Genomic DNA, 21,270 nt, shown 5'->3' on the forward strand with positions numbered 1-21,270 from the left:
TAAATAACTAATTGATTTTTACATTATAGTATTTATTTTTGCCATATTTTTACATGTCACAACGGAAACCCTCGAGGGACAATTTTACTGTGCGGAAGTTCTACTGGAAAAATGCGAAGGAGGAAATCTAAGAGAAGTCACACAGCCCGATTTCTCTGTAAAACAAGCATTTTATCTACTGTATTTTTAACTCTGACTTGTAAATAAGTCTCTAAAAAGTTTTTTTTTTATGTAAAGTAGTCAAAGTTTTCACTCCCTCAGGATGCCGAGGAGCGCAACAGACCGAGAAAGTTTTGGTCGCTCGTATTCCTCCGAGGATTTCCAACAGTTTTACCCAGTCAGACCAGAGGAGACTGTCATGTCCACCGAGGGACAAGTGGGGAGTCTTGGATCCAGGACCGGTCCCAGGCAGTGGTCAGTCACCGTGCTGTCAGTGTTCGGCTCCGCTGCGGCTGTAGCTGCTGTGGGCTGTTTCTGCGCACTAGTTTACCCCATACTGAAAGGTAAACACGCACTGCTCTGTGGGAATTGAAGGGTTTTACTCAATGTTTTACATCTTAATGCTGCTTTTCTGTCTGCTGCAGAACTCCGGGCTGAGAGGGTGAGAGGAGAGGATGGGACAGAGCAGAGGATGCTGGGTGAGTCCCTGAAAACCCTTTCATGGAGGAAGCATGTTGCAATCTTTGTAATTTTGTTTGTGTGTGTGCAGGTTTCTGGAGTATCTCGGTGCTGTCAGTGTTAGCAGGATGCATCTGCTGCATCTTCTCGTGGACTCTAACCTACATGGACTCACATCATCTAAGCTCAAAGTCTTCAACACACCTCTCAACATCTGCAAACTTCAGGTAAAACACCTGGCTTCACCAGTGAATCAGACATGTGGATGCAAATGTGCAAAAAAAACTGTGAAATGTGTTTGTTTTTTGTTGCAGAGATGCACCTGCTCATGATTTCTATATGGGTTATGGTGTTGCAGTCCTTAACGGCATCATGGCAATGGTTACCGTCATCTGGAGCCTCACCTGACACACACTCACTCATACAATAAGTGATGTTTCTGTAATAAAATGCTCAAAACTAAAACCTGTGGATGTGTTCTGTTTGTGAGAATCAAGTGATGCTGCAGCAGGTGGAGTCTGCTGGATCCTGCAGATCCAGATGTACTGAGGGGTTGCTGAGCTGGATAGTAGCTCTGCACAATGTCAGGGTGTATTTAAAGTTAAAGGCTGGCATTAAGCTGTTGTCAGGGCACCACTTAAAGCTGCAGCGCCCACTTTCTGACAGTTTGTTCCTTCAGTTTCTTGACCTTTAGTAAACACCACAAACGTTTCTCTGCAGTCAACTCGTCCGTCCAGATGAGTCAGGTTTGTGTTTGCATGCAGGAGAAACCGTTACTTCAGAAGCATGAATGCAGAATAATCCATCAGTTAAAGAAAAATGCACAGACAAATGTAAAAGTAACACAAATATTTACTCAATCCACATTTTTATAAACATCCCAACATCACACCTTTACACTCCTGACAGGTAACACACACACACCCTGGAGTTAAAAAGTCAGTGAATTTAACGGAAATCTGCAAAATAAACATGTTTCAACATCACATCACTCTCATAAGAAAGAAAAAGTGATAAACATAAACACACAATACAACCAGTGTATGATCTTTGTTTAGTTATTGTACTGCACGACTTATAAAGTTTTATTTACATGTTATAAGAAATAGAGAAGCCACACAGACGATGATCTACGAGGTTAAAACTGTAAAGGCTCAAATGTGATTGTGCGTCTAAACGTCTGTGTTTGGGAATACAGTTTGTAACATTTGGCCAGCGCAGGAATAAACATATGACATTAACACTCACACGCATTCACGTTTGTCCCAAGTCTTTCTTTTTTTGATTTTTGATTGTACAAGAGTTTCTTAGGATCTCTAAGAACTTTTCTTTGAAAATGTCCCCTCACATGTCCCTTCAGGGCCTCCGTAGTAGTGAGTATTTTTGACCTTTTGAGGCACTTTCTAAAAATCAAGTCCCAGAATATCGAGAGGTGAAGAGCGTCTTTCTACAGGTGGTAAGACAACGGGATATTTCAAGCTTCAACATTATTTAATCCATTAGAAAAATACAGTCATGAGTCTAACACTGATACTCCTTTCAAGTACCAACACAGCAGGAAACAATAAATATAAAAATAAAGTCAAATCTTTTTGGCTGGTGACGAAAACACAGAAAGCTGCTGATAAAGTGCTGTCATAGTGTTCTAAGGCAAAAGGACAGAAGTTAATCTGCACATATGGAGATTTGTGATGTACGAGTAGGATAAAATCATCATCTTATGACCAGCAGTGTGATATTTTAACAGGTTCTGCACTTTTGTTTTCAAAGCTGCAGCAAAGCAGGTTGTAAACTAAAATGTTAAAAACACAATAAAGAAGCAGCTTAACGAGGAAATCTGTGCGTCTCGTTTGCCTTTGGCAGTGTTTTGATGGCTGTAAGCTGAGCTTCGTCTAACTTCAGCTCGTTAAGTGACTGAAATCGTTTCATGGTTGAGCTGAAAATTATGCTTTCATGGTCTAAAACACTGAAAAAGTCATCGGCTGGAAATGTTTGATGAAGAAAGTTGTGATAAAGAGTATTTATATATCTTTATATAAGTCTTATGTCTCTATAATCACACTTTGTACTAAGACACTAAATAATCTTTGAGAAGTGTTTGCTCACTCACCTGTGCTGCTTTACTACCTGAATTACTGTTCATCTAAGTGCTAGGAGCTAACATCACTGATTGGAGGAGAGTCAGACCCCGTTTGTGCTGATCCGACAGCCAGGACCTCCTCCTCGCCGCGCCTCCTGGATGCCAGCTTACAGAACGCGGCGAGGAGGAAGATCACAGAGATGAGGGTGAAGTATCCTCCATAGATGAAGAACTGAGAGAGGGAGAAAGTCAGATGATGATCAGATCAAGATTTAAACCAAACATCTCTGAGAATAAACTCATCTTCTTCCTCACCTGAGTGAAGACGTCCAGGCCGAGTCCAGCTGAGTCCACCACGACCAGCGTAAGCAGGGTCTGCAGCAACAGAGCTATGAAGGTGTTCACTCCAAACACCAAGGCGTAGCGCTGCATGTTGAGGCTGGCGGCAATCTGAAACCTGAGGGGTCAGAGGTCAGGGAATGGGCTTGTTTACACAGCAGGTTAAATATAAAACTCAGAACAAATGTAGAGGTTAGAAAGCAGAAGTCCACCCAAAACCTGCTGCTTCACACAATGCAGGGAGGAAGAGAAATAAACAGAGAGCACAAAAGCTCTCAGAGGTGCTGCTTCTTTAATCTCATGTTTAGTTTTGTTGGATGGTGATGATTCAACTCTGTTTCTCTTGATATTTTAGAGATCTTGTTACAGCCTGTTTGCTAGTTTATGAGCTGAGAGATCACTCCAGGAGGTTTAGATGCTTTGGTCTAAAAATGATCCTTATTCTGACCCCAGATCATCAAACCTGTTTTTCTTTTTTGGACTCACGTTGCCACGGTGATGAGCAGCATGTACGTGGCTCTGAAGAGGATGTAAAAGCTGTAACACAACCAGATGTTTCTGAGCATGTCCATGATGAACACACACATCGCCATCAGCAGGGAGAGGACAGACAGAGCCAGCTCCCCCCACACAGACCAGCACACGGGAAGATAACCCACCAGGAGAGCCGCCAGAGCACCTGAGGAGCAGAGGTTGAAGTGTTAGAGAAGCAGAAACTTAAATCAAATCTCACATCTAGGGGGGTTTTCTCACCCAGCAGAGTGGACAGAGTCTCTACATAACCGTTGTAGATCTCGTATTCATGAGACGGACGAACTTTCTCCCACAGCGGCTGAGCATAGTTGATGACCTGGAAGTATCCACACGTGGCCAGAGCCCACCACAGAGACCAGGCCAGCAGTGGGCGACACCTGTAGCACTGCAGGAAGTCATTGAACAGCATCCGCAACACGTCTGTGAGCCCCCGGCTGTGGTTTCTGTCGCCAGAGGAGCGCTGTATCTGCAGGGGGTAGAATAAATATGATTAAGGACTGATTATCTGGAGACATCTGGATCAGCGCGTCTGATGACTCACCGTAGAGCCGTTCAGAGGCACTTTACTCTCTGCATCTTCAGCAGCGCTGCTCCTCGTCGGCCTCTCCTCCTCCCCTGATGCTGAAGTCTTGTGGAAGAACAGACTCCTCCTGGGCATGGGCAGAAACCAGGGAGCGAGGAAAGCCACGGCAGCCGACGCCAAAGTGATGATAACGAGGTGAAGAAGCTGAGCTTTCGCCACAGAGAGGAGCAGCTGACCAATCAGGGACCCAGCAGCCGATCCGAACAGCGTGACTGAGCGGCAGTAGCCCGTCACTCTCTGGTAGTGTGACGGCTCAACAATGCTGTAGATGTAGGAGTAGTAGGCGACCTCGGAGGCCGTCGCCAGGCCGAAGAAGAACTCCAGGAGCTGCATCGCCGGCAAGCCCTGCGCCTTTAGCAGCATGGCGTATGTCACAACTAAACTGGTGGCCTGGAGCACCAGAACGGGTTTATAACAGAGGTAGTCTGTGATCAGGAAAATGGGAAACAACAAGGCTAGGTAGGAATACGTCCATATGGGGAAGATTTCATTCACAACCTGCAAGAGAAGAAGAATTACAGAGTTCAGAATTCATTTATTGCTATGACCTCTAATTCAGAGTCATACCCGTTTGTTATGCAGAGTAGTTCCTTCTGCCAAGCTGTGCCAGATTTAATATCCTAGACTCAATTGTCTTCACTTCCTCTAATTTCTTTGTTTTAAGGGCGTAGAAGGTAAACCTGCATCTGAACCAGTCCCTCTAAAACTTTGTGCTGCAGAGTAGATGGAAGACGTGATCTAAGCGGTAATAAAGTCATCACGATCTGTCTAAGCCACCTCTAGACGGATGGAGGTAATTATTTCAGGATTAACCAAAATTCCGGAGGATTTGGTTTTCCAAAAGGGATTATTTAGTGCTGGCATGATGGAATCTGAGAAAACAAAGTGAAAGTGTTTAATATTGGGAAGGGCTGCAGCAGATAGAAGGAGCTCTAAATAATGTTTTCCCACAATTTATTCAACATTCAAATACTTTTTAATGTAAGCCTCAGCAGAACAGTCACCATATACTACAACCTGCACTTCAGGAAATGTGAATCCACTCACTGAGGGAAAGGCAGTTGGTTGAGGAAATGTTCTGCATGAGAAATACTCTGACTTGAAATCTCTAAAGTGATGTCACAACAGGAAACACAATGCCAACCACTCTGCTAAATACTCAGGACTGAAAATGTTGTTTCCTCTTACAGCAGCAGAGCTAGCTCATGTTTACATGGCTTATTACACTGTAGTGCTGAGAAGTGAGGGCATGTTATCAGGTACAAAGAGACAGCTAAAGGACAGGAGGTTTTCATTTTGTAAATGTGCCTCTGTGGGATGTAGCAACGAGACCTTTCAGGGTTAGATTTAATGAGGTGCAGGGAGTGAAAAGTGTATCTAGCAAATCCAGTAGAAAGTGACAACAAGAGGCACATGACAGTTTTATGACTCTATTTGAAAATAGGAAGCAGGGGATAAAAGCTAAATCTCCTGAACAGATGCTTGAGTTACCTCTCACAGGTGGCTAAACGTGTCAAACTTTAACAATGATGTAAGGTGTTGCAACACTATGTATTAACTGTTTATTAGCCTTTAGCTTTGTGAGCTAACTCACCTGGGTCTCCGTTAGGTTCTTGTCCGGTCCCATCAGGTAGGCGGTGAGGAACGGTTCCGACGGCCGCATGTTGGAGAAAAAGCCGTAGACACAGAGCAGGAGAGTGGGGTAGAGAACAGACATGATGGGTCCACACAGCAGCGTGACCTCCACGCACAGTGACTGACAGCATACTGCTCATTCCTCTTCTGTGGTGCCGCTCGTTCTGCTGGAGTAACTGTTACGCTACTCTGCCGCCCCCTCATGGCGAGTACGTACATACATTATATACATATATATTCCTTATAACAGTTTTTTTTTTTTGTAAAAAAAAATAAATAAATAAATAAAAAAAGAGAAATATTTCCGTAATTTTATCTTGTAAGGCTCATGTGTCATTTTTTTTTTTTTTTTTTATTGCTGTCTTTATTTGTACCGGGCCAGAGGTCATTGCAGTCTCGTGGGATGCAGGCTGAAGGTGGCCGCAGGTGTAAATGGTTTATGTTAATTAACAAAAGGTGTAAGAGCCACACAGTTTTCGACTGTACTTGGGTTTTCTTTATAATATTTTTATATCTCATGTTTAAGGCTTATTGGAAGCAGACGAGAAATTATTGTTTTTTATTTTTTTGACGTTACATACGACTTTTACATACCACCTTCTCACGCACTATCATACCGTAGAAGTAACAAAAGACTTTAGCCACTAAATATTTTATAATTAATTTGTATTTTATTTTTATTTGTTTTGCAAAGATAGCACCACTTCTGGTGTTTTCTGCCTAATTTCCATTATTCTGTTTGTTTTTTGCTTTGTTTTTCTTTAATAAAGATAGTGAAAGTAACAAAGAATTTATCCAAATTAATAATTTAAAAAAAAAAGGAAATAAAGAAAGAAAAGAAAATAAAGACAGAGAGTTGGTATTATCTGTAATATTTGGGAAACTCTTTATTAATGAATTTCTTAAAATGTCTACCCAACAAGTTACATCAGAGCAGGCAGAAGTGATATTTCATCCAATCAGCAGACAAGGAAAATAAAGCGAGTATCATTACTGTAGCAGGTATTTGTTTATTTGTTAGAGTATTGTCAGAAACATCTCCTTGCAATGAGCCAAAACACGCTATCCAAACGTCACAGAGCAGAAATTCATGACAGATGTATTGAAGTACACAGTGAGTCTAGTGACAGAGAAAGAAATTTGTTTTGTTGCACAATCAAGGTCATAGCTGACCTTCACAGAGCTTGTAGACACAACAGATAGAGATACACCTAAACTGCAAGGAAACCAACTGTCTCAAGGTTGTTAGAGCAGCTGCAGAGGGTACAGAGTCTTAAGCTGGAAATAATACATGTAATGTAAACCAGACAAATGAAGGAGTTGGTCATTGAGACATTCAGAGATGAAAGCTTTAAGACAAACTGGCATAAAGAGCTGATTTACAATATCCAGGTGCAGCCACGACTTCTGCAAAGTGCATCAGAATGGAAGCAGTAATAACAGCACAGTGAGGCTGGGACAGAAAGTGGAGAACACTGCTGCAGGTACAGAGCGACGAAAGCATGAAAATAAGGCTGTCCATATCCGAATACACAGATTATCACTGTTTAACGTCTGGTAAAGGATGTATCGTGCTCTGAGTATTAGGGCCACATTTATCCAGAGAAATACTGAGAGTACCAGAATAAAGCTGCAATATCGCTGGAATAAAGATGTCATCTCATGCTTATGATCTCAGAAGCTTCTGCAGGTACACAGACTCTTGAGAGGAACAGATAATCTTTACATGAACAAATCAGATAAATCAACTGTGTGCTAACTCTAATGGTAATTCTCATTTCATTAATGATACAGTATACGGTTAAAAAAATGCCAAACATTATGTCAAACACTCTTCAAATTTTCTAAACCCTTGAAAAGGATTTAATCGTTGTTTATCTTCGGCAAAAATTCATTACATTTATTTCATATGCAAATAAAAACAGTCAGAGGAAAACACTCAGATTTCATGTGAAGGACCAGAAAATATCTCATTGTTTTTAAAAAAAGATAAAGACTAATTGACTAAAGTTAGAGGAGAGGAGCTCGTCGTCTGTGCTTAAAAAGACAATATGTTAGTCATTTGAATCCTTTAGTATTATCACTGTATTATTTAATTTTTTATCATCAATGTGGCTCTAATACTCTGTCGCAGTCCTGGATGCACGCATGTTTAACTAATCTAGCTTGTTCCAAACAAGCCTGCATCCCAAAATTTCAAACTGCTCCTTTAATAATCGGTCAACATTCCTCGTGTCCTGCCCCCTGCAGAGCGTCAAAGTAAACCGGATCCTTCTGTGTGTGTGGATGTTTAGCAGACTGATGAAGCTACATGGTGAAGTGTCGCGTGTAGTCGTATTCTATTGTGGGAATGACGGCCTGGACGAACTTGAGGAAAATGAGAAGATACCTGAGAGTTTGAGTTAAAGAAAGAAGCAACATGATGCTGTAGTTACCTGGAAGATTTCAAATTGTGCAAGGATGATAGCATGAAAGGATACATGTGCACTCCCAGCTCTCCTCCTCCTTCTGCAACAGTCTCAATGATCTTCTTCATCACTTCAGCGTGTCTGGAAGTCAGAGGATAGGTCAGGCACATGCTCAGCCAGGTTATAATAACAACACACAGGTATTTATGATTGTTGTGCTCACCTGCAGGGGTGAACGGAGCACATAGCAGGTGGAGGCAGGTGAGGGTGGTTCTCGATGGTGACCGTCTTCTTCACATGGTCCTGACTGATGTCCTCATACATCTGTTCCACCGTCAGTGGTTGTCTGTCCTAGTGGATGCAACAACAGCTGATTGAGTCATCAGTGCTTGAGGTAATCATTGGTTCACTTTAAAAACCACAAACAGTTTCTTACTTCATCATATCCGAACAGCCACAGTCGAGGAGTCTGGTAGTATTTATCATAAGTGATGTACAGGTCGTATGTTCTTGTTTGGAGAATGGCATCTTCACTCCCTGGCTCTGCTTTGATTTTGGTTTCCACCATTTTACTGGTGTCCAAAGTCGCCTGCGCAGAGAGAATAGGCGTCAAAATAAAGCTTGAGAAAGAAAATTTAAGAAAAAAAATATCCACGTGCTCACCTCATCTGTTTCCAACAGGCCTCTCTCTTCGTACTCTGATGAGACAACATGAAGAACATCATGAGTTACAGAGCAATCAATAGATAGTCATGCTGCTTTAAGGGAGAGACATACCTTCCATGTCTGCTGCTTCCCCGTCCTCATCATCATCGTCATCATCATCACAACATGCTGCAGATGTGGCGTTCATATTCTTGTCCTGCAGGAAAAACAGCTCAATAAAAATCACTTTTTTTAGATTTTATCAAAATATACAAAATAAAAATCTCCCAGGGTGAATCAGACCTTATTGTTGTCCAGGGAAATTTCTCGCACTGCATCTGTGACTCCTAAAACAGCTGGAAAAAAACAGACAGAAATGTGACAAACACATGACTTTAAGTAGTAACTAAAAGTCTGTTGATCCTGAAGTGCACAGTCATCAGAAAAACCAGCAATAATAAAGCGACAAAATAAAACAGTTTGCTCTGGATTAACATTTTTAGGCGGTAACACAACGGCTTACTGTAGTCAATCAACATCAAACAGCCAGCACACAGTGCACACACACATATTGTAAGGCATTTATGAGACTATTTCAACATTTCTGTTCAGAAAAAAATTAAACCAGTACGCTCTGGTGAAAGTCCAGCTGCTCAAAAATCCTGAACAGTGGAGAGGAAAAGACGCTGAAGCACTGAGGTGAAAGCAGCCCAACCTGAGTTGTGGTACGTGTCCACCCAGCCTCCATCACCGTCATCCTCCTCTATGATGGCCTCCAGCTCGTCTGAATACTCCATCTGTTTACAGCGCTTGTAACAGGGAACTGCACAACAGAAAAAACACACAGAGGAAGTTAAATAGTAGAAGAATTCAAGCGACAGTGAAGGGTTTTGTGAAGAAGAATAAGAACAATGTTGACATTGATACATACAATGACCATCAACTTTAAATTCTCTTACCATTACGTGTCAGGAGAAACTGTTTATCAGGGGGCAAATATGGCTTCACCTTCACTTCTTCGCCAGAGGCCCTGGGTGAAGAAGTGAAGAATCACAGCTATTATTATCTCAAAGGTTTAAAATCAAAAGACACACACATTTTAAGCATAAAATACAAAAATGATACAAAAGGAAACTCACCATTTCCATGTGGGACAGTGATGAACCAGGTGATCTCCAGCAGCTACAAACTGAAAACAAACAGGAGCATGAGCATGAAGAGATGGATTCAAATTGAGATTATTTAAGGTTTTAAAGCTAAATAAGGATTGTAGGTGGACTCACCTCCTCAGGTGTGATGACTCCAGTCTCTTTAAATTTTGATTCCTGCGATCAAAACACAAACAAAACCGAGTTTTAATGATTCTGAAAATCTGTTCCTGTGTTTATGAAATCTCCCAGCTTGTAGCCTCCACCTATCAACACAGCTAGCTGAGATAAGTTTACCTTTAACACAGGTGTTAGAAACTCCGCCACTCCGAGCGCCGTGCCCTTCACTGTGTTTATCACGTTCTGCATCTTTTACGAGTCCTACAGGACGAAACTGGGTCCTAATCTTCAACTGTGCTGTCAAAAAAACAGAATTATTGTGCCATAGCTCCTCAAGCAGAGGCAGCAACAGCAAGTCACATGATACGACTGGATACTTCCCGTATTAGACTCTCGCGAGATCGTGAAGGGGCGTTTTTTGAGACTAAACCATTTTTTTAATTTTATTTTATTATTTTTCTCTAATCAATACACTTCAGTAAAGTACAGCTTCGATATTTCGTGTGGTAAAACCATTTTTTTTTTTTTTACGATTAAGAAATACATGACGTCAAGGGGAGCTTCAAGGAAAGGTGACGGTAAATGCAAAAATAGGATAAGATATAAAAAAAAAAAAAAAAAAGAAAAAAATGCCTCTCTAATTTTTAAAACGTGTTTTTTAAATAATATTTTTTAAAAAAGATTAGTAAAATTCCGTTGAGATATAAACCCAGACTCACACTCCTTTCCAGTAGGTGGCGGTAACGTCTCTTGTTTCCGCACTGCCTTAAATCTTCAAGAGGACCAGAGGTAGAAGAATATGAAGCATGTAAATAGAAAATACAGTGAGTTTCTTCTTAATTTAGTTTTATTTAGATTGTATTGACATGTAAGCAGCTAGGCTAAGCTAATTTACTTTTTATTCAGTAAGGTTCAGCATGTTGAGCTACTCTGTCAGATCGGTGTTGTGGAAATCAAAGGTCCTCCGAGCAGCTCTGTCAGTCAGATCCAGGTCACACGGATCCTGCACAGGTGTCTCAGGGAAGACCTGGATCAGACCCTCTGGGTTTGACACCGGTTTGAAGACTTACAACAGCCTGACCAAACAGAAAGAGCCTCTCATTCTGGCTAAAGAGGGAGTCGCCACATGGTATGGAACATTGTTGTACCTTTAATACACACCAGACATTCATACCTGTATAATTACCTCAGTGTTCTGCATGTGTTGTGTCTCAGGTACAGCTGTGGACCCACTGTGTACGATCATGCCCACCTGGGTCACGCATGGTAAACACAAAAGCTTCATGCACAAGCTGAATACAGATTCAGAATTGTTGAGAAGTCCCCAAAAAGATGAGTCTGTGTTTGTCTCAGCTCTTATGTCAGGTTTGACATCCTGCAGAGGATCCTGTCCAGGCTGTTCGGAGTCACAGTGATCCATGCCATGGTCATCACTGACATCGATGACAAAATCATCAAAAGGAGCTTAGAGGTAAGATACTAGTTTACTATCAGCACTCATGATTATCCTCATGTGAAACTTTGCTCTTTTATTCCACAGGAAAACGTTTCCACTGCTGTCATTTCCTCCATGTACGAGGATGAATTCAAGAGGGACATGCTGTCACTAAAGGTGATTCCTCCTGCGGTGTATTTAAGAGTCACTGAAAATGTTCATCATATAGTGGCGTTTATTGAGCAGATCATTAAAAATGGACACGCCTACGCCACAAAGGAAGGTGAGTTTTAAAAAGGAAGTTGACTTTTGTTATTAAACCTCTGCTTTTTCTGATTTAACTCATGTTTTGTTGCAGGAGATGTGTTCTTTGACATCCAGTCTATTGGTAACCGCTATGGAAAGTTTGGAGGCGCTGGGGACTCACAGGGAGAACCTAGTGAGTGAGTTTTAAGAGTTATACTTTCTCTTACTTCCTGTCCAGCTGAATTAACCAACTTTAATGTTTTTCAAGGCAGTGCAAATAAATGGGACTCAAGGGATTTTGCTCTGTGGAAGCCATCCAAACCTCAGGAGCCATCCTGGGATTCTCCGTGGGGCAAAGGAAGACCTGGCTGGCACATCGAGTGCTCAACCGTTGCAAGGTTTGACTCAGCAACACCTCTGCTTCATGATTTGAGTCACACTGTCAACTAATCTTGTGTTGTGTTGTTTCCAGCTCAGTGTTTGGGAGTCAGATGGATATCCACTCTGGAGGGATCGATCTGGCTTTTCCTCACCACGAGAACGAGGTTGCTCAGAGTGAAGCCTATCATCAGTGTGAGCAGTGGGCCAACTACTTCCTCCACTCAGGTTAACGTCAAGAGCAAGCCTATTTCTATGTTTAGGAACTTTCCTCAAGAGGAGAAAGAGTTCCTCATATAACTTCTGTTGTTTTCAGGACATTTACACCTCAAAGGCAGCACAGAGAAAATGTCCAAATCTCTGAAGAACTACATCACAATCAAGGTGAAGTCAGAGTAATCTCAGAACATTTCTTTCATATATTTGAGTTGAAGTTTGTGAAAATCATTACTATGTTTTGTTTTGTCTCATATCAGGATTTCCTGCAGTCGTACTCAGCAAACGAGTTCAGGATGTTTTGTTTGATGTCAAAATACAGATCAGGTTGGATTCATCGTTATAAAAACGATGCACAGTTTTAAGGAGGTGACAGTGTTGATGATTCTCTTTGTGTCTGCAGCGATCGATTACAGCGACAGCAGCATGTCAGAGGCTCGCTCCTCTCTGGGAACCATCACCACCTTCATCCACGCCGCCCAGGCCTACATGAAGGGTCAGCTGCTGTGCTCACCTGTGCAGGAGGCTGTACTCTGGGAGAGGTATAAAAAATCCTCATCCATGTTTAATCCTCACAGTAAGGATCATTCTTCCAAAGATTGAGGAGGTTTTGTTTTTTTCAGGCTGGCTGAGACGAAATCCAGCGTGCTGAGATCTTTAGCAGATGACTTCGACACGCCAAGAGCCATCAGTGCGGTGATGAATCTGGTTTATCACGGAAACTGTCAGCTGCAGCCTGTATCAGAGGCAAGTCAACTCTGTTGAAAAAAATTAGCTCTGATGAGACCAATCAATAACTCTCACTGTAAACTGTGTCTCTGCTCAGTCTGACGGAGTCGTTCGGAGCACAGCTGTGTTTGCAGCGATGATCAGCTACATCAGAGATCTGCTGGACATTTTTGGAATCGACCTGCAGCACAGCCAAGTCAGCAGTTTCATTCATATTAAATAACAAATACTTATTGTTTTGATGTTATTAACCCTAATGTTTACCTGCAGGAACAGCACCTGACTCAAGGGAGAAGCAGCAGGAGTCTGGAAGCCGTCGTGGAGCAGCTAACTCGATTCAGGAGCGAAGTTCGAGCTTATGCGCTCACGCATCAGGATGCACCAGTTGATGGATCCTCTAGGAAACCAGTGCTCTACCCAGAAAGGCTCCCCCTCCTCAAAGCCTGTGACAGTCTCAGGAAGGACTTGACACCTTTGGGTGTGCTTATCAAGGTATACTACTCATTTTCTTTTATTAACAGCTCTCTAAGTTTGTATTTTAAAATCAAGCTGCTTCCTGTGTGTTTACTGGAGGGTGTTTTATTGTGCTGCAGGACAGAGGTGCCACATCCACGTGGGAGATAACAGACGGAAAGCAAAGTCAGAGAGATACCGTGAAAAATCAGAAGCCATCCAGCTGAGATCCTCTACTTTTGTATAAAGACTTTAAATTCAGGCTGAATTTACCTGAATGACTCAAAAAACATTGGACCAGTAGAATCAGAGAATCACCCGATGTGCCCATCGTTGAGGAACCCAATAATAAAGCTGTCTTATACCTGGAAAAGTAGTTTTTCAATTGTTTTTATTGATTCTTGGAAAAAAAACAAGGTTAAACCAAGTCCAAACAAACATAATTCCAAGGATTTCTGATGAAATTGTGGCAATCAGGGTGCAGTGTCCATCCTAAGCAGCGCTACGGCTCTCAGGCTGGAGGTTAATCAGGGAGTTACTGGCCTGAGCCAGCTCTGTGATGGACACTCGTCCTCTCTGTCGGATGAAACGAGCCACAGACTCCAGTTCTTCAGGCGTGATGGAGATGAACTTCCCTCGGTCGTCGATCACTCCTGCACACACAAACAGAATCAACACGGGATCGTTTGTCGGTCATTTAAACTGTCATGAAGAACTCACCAGTGAGGGATCCTTCAGCGAGCAGGTCCTGCAGTCTGCTGATGGCGTCCTGAGTCCTCATCCCAAAATGAGAGGCCAGATCCTCCAGCAGCACCACCTTTGAGCTCTGAGGGCAAAGGTGACACTCTATGACATGTTATATCAGGGTATTTCAGCACAGACTGACAGAATTCACTCAGCTCTTACCTCGATGTACTCGATGAACTCCTGCAGCAGGTTACGTGACTGACAGGAGACACAAACATTAGATTTAAAACACATTTCTGTTAAAAAATTAGAGATTTCAGCTCTGCAGATATCAGACCTGGTCCTCTGTGAGCTGCTCCTCCTCTCCAACTTCCTCTACAACAAAACTGGCTTTCAGTTTCTGGTACTCCTCCTCCTCACGTCTCTCCTGCTCCTCTTTGGCCTGACGCTCCTCCTCCTCCTGCAAACCAAACATATTAACCACCTCCTCCTAAATGGTGAGACAGCAGCAGGTGTGGAGAGACAGTGACCTGTTTCTGCTCCAGCAGGCGTTCTCGCTCATCCTCCTGTTTCCTCTCCTGATCTCTGAGCTCCTGCATCCTCCTCCTCTCCTCCCGCTCCTCTAGCTCGGCCTGAAATTACAGAAAAACAATAAAGGAATAAAACACAGACTTAAGCTTTGACTACGAATGAATAATACATTCTGCAGTTTGTCTGCTTTAAGTCACTGGACCCCAGCTCTCACCTCCCTCTGAGCTTTCTTTGCCTGTTTCTCCTCCAGCTTTTTCTGCTTCTTGGCTCCAACTTTTTTCAGCGGCTCCGCCTCCTCATCCTCAGCCTCAGCATCATGCTCCTCAACTGAAACCAGCAAAACTCTTTTTCATGTCCTCTTAAATGAAAGTTGTAGGAACATATGTAAGAGTCAGTGTTTACCCTGTTCAACAGCATCTCTCTGTTGTCGTCTGTTGGCCACGGATGCTGCAAGGTTCCTCCTCCTGCGGGGCATCCCGGCTCCTCTGTCTTCTGCAACCCGCTGAGGAGGTCCTGCTGCCCTGACCACATCTCTGTGCTGCTCTTCATCAGCTAAATGTAAACGAAGGAAATGAGACATTACATGAAAAATGTAGAAACAGCAACAATCATTTCACAGTCACAGATCTGTGAACGAATACACAACCTTACTGACATTTTTATAGATGTCAATTTTACAAAATCATATCTTATATAGCTTAAAGTACAGTTTTATAATTTATTTCGACGAAATATCAACATTAAATTAGCATATGACCCTCTGCAGCTTCCGTAGTTAAAATAGTTTGACAGCTGCTCGTTAGAATTCACTGTAACCTGCATTTCTAAAGTTTTTACACACTTTAACTTCACTTGCTTCAAGAATTGTCTTTAAAAATACACGAAACAGTTAAAAACTTTAAATGACAACTCCTATATAAGACACAAGTTCAAAATAAACACTATGCTAACAGTTAGCATTTAGCACATTCTGCTCTAACGTGTTTACCTTCCTGAGTTTTCCTCCGAACCTTCACAGCAAACACGATGAGGACGAGGAGAATAGCTGCAGCTATTGCATACAGTACAATATCCATGTTGTATTCGGTTAAATAGTTTTATTTAGAGATAAATCATAAGAACACGTCAGTATCAGCTCATGACAACACACGGAGGCCTGTTTCTTCTTCTACGGTTCTTTCGCTGCACTGACTTCTTCTTCTCCGCATATCGCCCTCTACTCTCAGAGTGTATAAATCACAACATTTAGCCACTATTAGTATTATTATAACATTAAAAAATGTAAGTGCAGACTCTAAACAATTAAATCGTTGAAAATAAAAAATTATAATAAAATTAAATTACTTTAAAAAAAATCCGGCAAACCGGAAGCACTAAAAAGTTGTTGTTTTTTGAACTATTTTGTGCACATGTGGTTTTTAAATTGCTTTTGCCATAAATTTAAAAAAATGTTTGACCAATTACCATTATCTTCCCAATTTTTCCTCCATAATAATCCCTTTCACAGCACTTTTTGGACTCCAGAAATTATGCATCTCTTGCAGATCTTATTCAGCAAGCCAAGCATTTTTTGCCCCCAGCCTTCAGGTACCATGTGGTGCAGGTGAATGCTCACTAGATGGTGCACACGCTCTATAAATCCTGAGACACATACAATATGAGTTTATGTATCCCCGGCACAGCATCCATCAGGCCAGAAGGGAGGTCACATTCACAGCGCTGTGCTCTCCATAATGAATCCTCTCCACAGAGATCATCACACTAAATCTCAAACTACAGCGATGACATAAAGTGAGGGTGAACCTGCAGGGCACAGTGAATCCCTTAACCCTCATCTTTTTCTTCCTCTTTATTGTTTTTTAGACTTTAACAGTTTTCTGTGTTTGAGTTATTTGGCTTAACAGATATTTCTTTCTTCAATGACTTTTGTTGTTCTGCTTCTTTAAGCCACTTTCTCAGCTATGTTTGTTATTTGAACGGCTTTTATTCTCACCTATCCCGCTCTTTAGGGGCCTTTTGTGTCTAGTTCTGTCAAAAATGTTACAAAAACATGAGGTTTGGTAAGATCTGATGAAAGAATGTGTTTTATATAAAGCATGATGCACATAAAAGGTGATTACAGGATACTTTCAGAGTGTAGTGAGTTCTTGATGACACATCAGGTCTGACTGTGGGATAATAATAAAATGCCATGAACTCATTCTGCTCTCGTGCAGCAGCAGCAGGAGGCAGAGGAATGTCGCAGTCAGCAGTTCTCTCCGTCAGAGAACAAGAGCAGGAACGTAAGAACAAGTGAAAGTGAGGACGAGCTAATCATTTAATCCCTCTGCCTCTTTCTCTCTGAAGGATGCGAGGCTCCACCGGCTCTGATGGTACTTTTCCATCATTGGTGACATCTGGAGGACACAGTCTGCTTCTGCAACACGATACCCTGCTCCCACTCTTTTCTACTCTGCATGTTCCATGTTGTGCATGGAAATGTTTTGTTGCTACTGAAAACACATTTCATGCTGGTGTTGGATGACGTGCAGCATGTCCTCGAGTGTGTCAGCATGATAAGAAAGATTAATTTAACTCCTCAAACCTCTGAGTCCTCTGAGGTGTCTGAGAGGTTTTAGCACGCTCACACTCATCATCTTGTCAGATTCTGTGTGAAGCACACAAAGAAAGCATGCACAGTCTAAAGTTGAAGGTGAGCACTCAGAGGACACTCCACTTGCCGCAGTCCTCGTTTCCTGGTTCACCACTCAGGTGATCTACAAGGAGGCGGAGTTTAATGCAGCCCATCCAGCAGGGGAAAACTGCAACGTAGAATTGAGAACATGACTGATGTCAAACCTCCAGAGGTCACTGTAGCCTCAGTCCCACGTGAGGTGAGCAGAGCCAGGACAAGTGAAGGTGTAGCTGAGAGGATGTCATCTTACAGATGCAGAGAGGAAGTAGTAGTAGTAAGAGGAGGAGGAGGAGGAGGAGGAGGAGGAAGGGGGAGTGTGGAGAGACAGGAAGAGGAAGACATGAGGAGCTGCAATGTTCTGCAGGGACAAGGTGACTCCTGTGCAGGCACGAGCGAGCAAAGTCCACGCTCACCTGCAGCGTCAGAGTGCATCTCATGCTCCTCTCAGTCAGTGTGTAAAGGCTGTAACATAAAGGCACTGATTGGACTCTTTTATTGGGTGAAGGTCAGAGTCCAGGCCCTGAAGTGTCCTCAGGGTGTCAAAGCGACGAAAGGGACATTTGTCTTTAGCTACAAAGTGAATAATCAGAAACCTGCTGACCCTGAGACGAGGTGGAAAAATGCTGACTCACTTTGCAAAAACAGACAGCAAGGTTACATCTGATTCTGCATATTCAAATAATGGTTCATAACAACAGCAGGCAGAGGGAGGGATGATGGCTAATAATAGGTCAGATGTTAAATATATTTCCTCTAAATCTATTTTTAAACTTCCTTTAAGAGAGAGGAAAAGTTGTGTGTTCATGCGACCTCTGCAGCTCGGGAACAGAAACCCAATCATCGTCTGAAGGTTGGAGAGTCCCTGCTTCATGAATCCCTCCAAGATGCCAAACTCAGGCCTCAAGCTCCTGGAGCATCATGAAAACCAGACGACAGAGAAGAGTGTGTCCTTGATTTTATGAATCTGGAGCTTTGACTTCACCTGATGTCTAAGCAACAGGTGAGTGCAGACAGGTGAAGGGCAGACCAGAGGCAGACTGTCCTCCTCCTCCTAAGACGGACTCTGTTGACACTGTGTGCAGCTGACCGCTGATCCGTAAAGACCGGTTTGTTGTCGTCACAACAAAAGCTGATGACGCGCTCTACAACTCTGATGCCTCCACAAGCATCCTGTTGGTTAAACAGACGGAGAGATTGTAAAAATAGAGTCGAGTGAGAACATCTCAACCCTGGCGTGTCCAGTTTGACATCAGGGTGATTAATCATCACCACACATAAGAAGGCAGAAAGTGTCTCACATGAGCTCTCAGTCACTTTGAAAGCTCTGAGATTTACCGCAGAGTTCTGCGTTATCAGCCCTCAGCTCAGTCTGTTAATGGTTGTGTGGTTTTAATGACTCCAGGACAGGTCGACGGAGACTTGGAGGGTGTGTGAGTCACTCTCACCTTGTGCTTCAAGGGCACGGTGCTTCAGACTCACAGTGTTCCCTTTGTCCCCACCTTTCAGCAGGTGTTCATAAAGTTTGGAGCATGCTCAGTGAGGAAAGGAAACACTTGGAGTCACTTTCTCTGACTCAATCAGTGTTTAAAGGGTAAATCCAACATTTCCAAACTCAACACTGAAGAGTTTCCTCACTCGGAGCTGTTTCATAACATCTTTAGAGAGTCCATGAAACGCTAAATTGCTCGGGTTCAAAGAGCCGTAGTCTAATTCTACCCATCAGGTTATCTATGTGGTTCAAATATTAACCATCACATGAATTATTGGAAGGAATGGGAGCTAAACTTTGTACTGGGCGAAATATGAGTGAGATGAGGATTAATTTGTAACCAGCGCAAAGTTTCGCAAGAGAGGTGAGCTGGGTTGGGATAGCCTATCTGTGATGAAGAGCAAAGAGAGGAAAACAATGAAAGTTTAATAAGGAGGTGTTAATTACACAGAAGCAGCAGCAGCAGCAGGTTGGTGCTGGAAAAATCTCCAAATCCTGCTTTTAAATAGATTCATGGAAGTGTTTTTTAAATTTCACACCTCTTCGCACGCACACGCTCATATTTCTGTCACGATTTCCTGTGTTTATTCACAAATATCGATCAGAGAGAAGCAGCTGATGAAATGTAAGCAGGTGTATCTAGTTCCCACCTATGCTCTGCTGTGACATCACGTCCTGCCCTCGAGGGGATTGGGTAACAGAGTCCTGAAGGGAAAAACATTCACCATCACAGAGCGACGTAAATAAAAGAAAACTTCACAAACTCATCCAGGAGCATCATCAGCTGTTTTCAGCTAAAAAAACATCACGCAGGTCAATTTTAGGAGTTTTGACCTTTGACCTTAACGCTCAACAAGAAGTTCATTAACTCATTACAGCTTCAAAACACAAGAAGCTTCATGTTTGGACTCTGACCTCCATAATCACTAAAACGATCTGTTTTTTTATTGATTTGCACAAACTTCTCACCCTCTTGGCGTTCACACACTTCTGAATTTTCATGTTCCTGTTTGGTGCCGAGTTTAACCAGTTACAAGAAAACCAAGATTCTTTTCGCAACTCTTACACATTAACTCAGGAAGAGGACATTTAAACTTTCCATAATGACGTCTGTCAATTATTGACCTCAGGGGCATTATGGTGCGGCCTTGGGTTGAGACTGACAAAGGGACTTCAGACGTTGTATACGGCAGAGTTTAACATGTTTATCAGAAACCAGGAGTGGAAATGCTACTACTGTTTCACGCCTGAGCCGAGGAGCAACTCTATTTCCTGTCAGAGGGTGAATGAGCGATGAAGCTCAGACTCAGTCCAGCAGAGAGGGTTTTAGCATGATGGACGTAATTCAGAGGGAAGGGGTTGAAATACGATCCACATAAGGACACTGAAAATGTAATACTCTGTTTTATATCTAATGTCAAACATGGCATCCATCCCAGTTCTTCCTGCGTGTACTGACAACAAATCAAGACCAGTCAGTGTGTCTGCACACATCCGCTCCCTCAACGCCATATCCTGCAACGAAAACTTACTATGACATTCCTGCGAGTGTGTCACCTGTAAACAGACGCATAGTACACCTTCAGAGGGCACGCCGTGGTCAAGGTCGGACGCTAGTTTCCTTCCTGTAACTTAAAAAACTCAACTCATAGAGCTTCTCACCCACAGCTCCTGGATTAATTAGATGTTAATTAGACTTTAACCTCTTTGACCCTGCAGGAGCAGTCACTGTGTAAGAATATGAAGGAGATTCACTGAGTGGAAAATGGTGATAAATTCAGGAAGCATTAGGTCAGATTCACACTTGAAGGGATTAAATTAAGAGTAAACAACGATGTCTAATCCACAGCTCTTCATGAGGGATTATCTCATCCTTTTGGTGCCTTCTGACTTCATCTCTTCAGCTCAATACCAGCTGTGCCAAACGTGAGCACACAACTCAGGCCTCCAAAAGCCACTTTCACCTTGAGCCCCCCCTCGCACCTCCCTACAGTACACATGTTTATTGTGTAAATAAGCAGACAAAAGGCAGCACTTGTCTGGGCGTGGTGGCTGTCAGACAGCAGGCTGTATCATTAGGAAAAAAAATAGCAGCGCCACAAAAACCCCTGCCTCTGTGGTGGTTACCTGCCCATTAGCTCAATCGTATAAACACAGGAAATGAGCATTGTAGTCGTGCAAATTATGACCAATCCAAGATTAGGGTGAGTATACAGCAGCAGCTCGGTTCTCAGCATTTGTCAGAGCTGGTTTCATCATGTTTGGAGAGGGTGACAGGTGGGATTTTCCACTTTTAAAGCTCGGACAGAAAGTGGAAAAGGG

At 42.7% G+C, this 21,270-nt stretch overlaps 5 protein-coding genes across 6 annotated transcripts; 2 read left to right on the forward strand and 3 right to left on the reverse strand.

Moving 5' to 3' along the window:
* The first annotated feature begins 81 nt into the window (after positions 1 to 81).
* arl6ip6 (ADP-ribosylation factor-like 6 interacting protein 6) lies at positions 82 to 1,067 on the forward strand. 2 transcript variants are annotated; one of them, XM_074664799.1, is made up of 4 exons: positions 82 to 157; positions 262 to 503; positions 585 to 638; positions 710 to 1,067. In XM_074664799.1, the coding sequence occupies exons 2-4, from the start codon at positions 263 to 265 to the stop codon at positions 847 to 849; spliced, it is 435 nt and encodes a 144-aa protein (XP_074520900.1). In that variant the 5' UTR covers positions 82 to 157; position 262; the 3' UTR covers positions 850 to 1,067. The 2 variants fall into 2 exon arrangements, with proteins under 2 accessions (XP_074520900.1, XP_074520899.1); XM_074664798.1 differs by having other exon boundaries at positions 88 to 503.
* A 417-nt stretch (positions 1,068 to 1,484) lies between these two features.
* Positions 1,485 to 5,969, reverse strand: slc19a2 (solute carrier family 19 member 2). The gene is made up of 6 exons (XM_074664606.1): positions 5,749 to 5,969; positions 4,113 to 4,652; positions 3,791 to 4,037; positions 3,524 to 3,716; positions 3,014 to 3,155; positions 1,485 to 2,930 (listed from the first exon to the last, which is right to left on the reverse strand). The coding sequence occupies exons 1-6, from the start codon at positions 5,869 to 5,871 to the stop codon at positions 2,769 to 2,771; spliced, it is 1,407 nt and encodes a 468-aa protein (XP_074520707.1). The 5' UTR covers positions 5,872 to 5,969; the 3' UTR covers positions 1,485 to 2,768.
* A 716-nt stretch (positions 5,970 to 6,685) lies between these two features.
* atg3 (autophagy related 3) lies at positions 6,686 to 10,487 on the reverse strand. Its single transcript, XM_074664607.1, has 12 exons — positions 10,288 to 10,487; positions 10,126 to 10,167; positions 9,982 to 10,031; positions 9,802 to 9,872; positions 9,558 to 9,665; positions 9,146 to 9,198; positions 8,975 to 9,059; positions 8,861 to 8,895; positions 8,634 to 8,786; positions 8,421 to 8,548; positions 8,270 to 8,338; positions 6,686 to 8,178 (listed from the first exon to the last, which is right to left on the reverse strand). The coding sequence occupies exons 1-12, from the start codon at positions 10,357 to 10,359 to the stop codon at positions 8,097 to 8,099; spliced, it is 948 nt and encodes a 315-aa protein (XP_074520708.1). The 5' UTR covers positions 10,360 to 10,487; the 3' UTR covers positions 6,686 to 8,096.
* A 367-nt stretch (positions 10,488 to 10,854) lies between these two features.
* cars2 (cysteinyl-tRNA synthetase 2, mitochondrial) lies at positions 10,855 to 13,956 on the forward strand. Its single transcript, XM_074664993.1, has 14 exons — positions 10,855 to 11,239; positions 11,326 to 11,376; positions 11,464 to 11,581; positions 11,651 to 11,828; positions 11,904 to 11,984; positions 12,060 to 12,189; positions 12,264 to 12,397; positions 12,486 to 12,553; positions 12,646 to 12,712; positions 12,789 to 12,927; positions 13,009 to 13,132; positions 13,212 to 13,310; positions 13,385 to 13,606; positions 13,708 to 13,956. Exons 1-14 carry the CDS (start codon positions 11,028 to 11,030, stop codon positions 13,792 to 13,794), a joined length of 1,710 nt encoding a protein of 569 aa, XP_074521094.1. The 5' UTR covers positions 10,855 to 11,027; the 3' UTR covers positions 13,795 to 13,956.
* ddrgk1 (DDRGK domain containing 1) lies at positions 13,942 to 15,977 on the reverse strand. Its single transcript, XM_074664994.1, has 8 exons — positions 15,774 to 15,977; positions 15,188 to 15,337; positions 15,000 to 15,112; positions 14,785 to 14,886; positions 14,592 to 14,714; positions 14,474 to 14,512; positions 14,288 to 14,393; positions 13,942 to 14,220 (listed from the first exon to the last, which is right to left on the reverse strand). The coding sequence occupies exons 1-8, from the start codon at positions 15,859 to 15,861 to the stop codon at positions 14,060 to 14,062; spliced, it is 882 nt and encodes a 293-aa protein (XP_074521095.1). The 5' UTR covers positions 15,862 to 15,977; the 3' UTR covers positions 13,942 to 14,059.
* Between the last annotated feature and the right edge of the window lie 5,293 nt (positions 15,978 to 21,270).

The sequence above is a fragment of the Halichoeres trimaculatus genome, unplaced genomic scaffold, assembly GCF_033239565.1.
Source record: "Halichoeres trimaculatus isolate MK-OKI-2021-1 unplaced genomic scaffold, fHalTri1.1 fHalTri1_scaffold_24, whole genome shotgun sequence".
Classification (NCBI taxonomy): domain Eukaryota; kingdom Metazoa; phylum Chordata; class Actinopteri; order Labriformes; family Labridae; genus Halichoeres; species Halichoeres trimaculatus.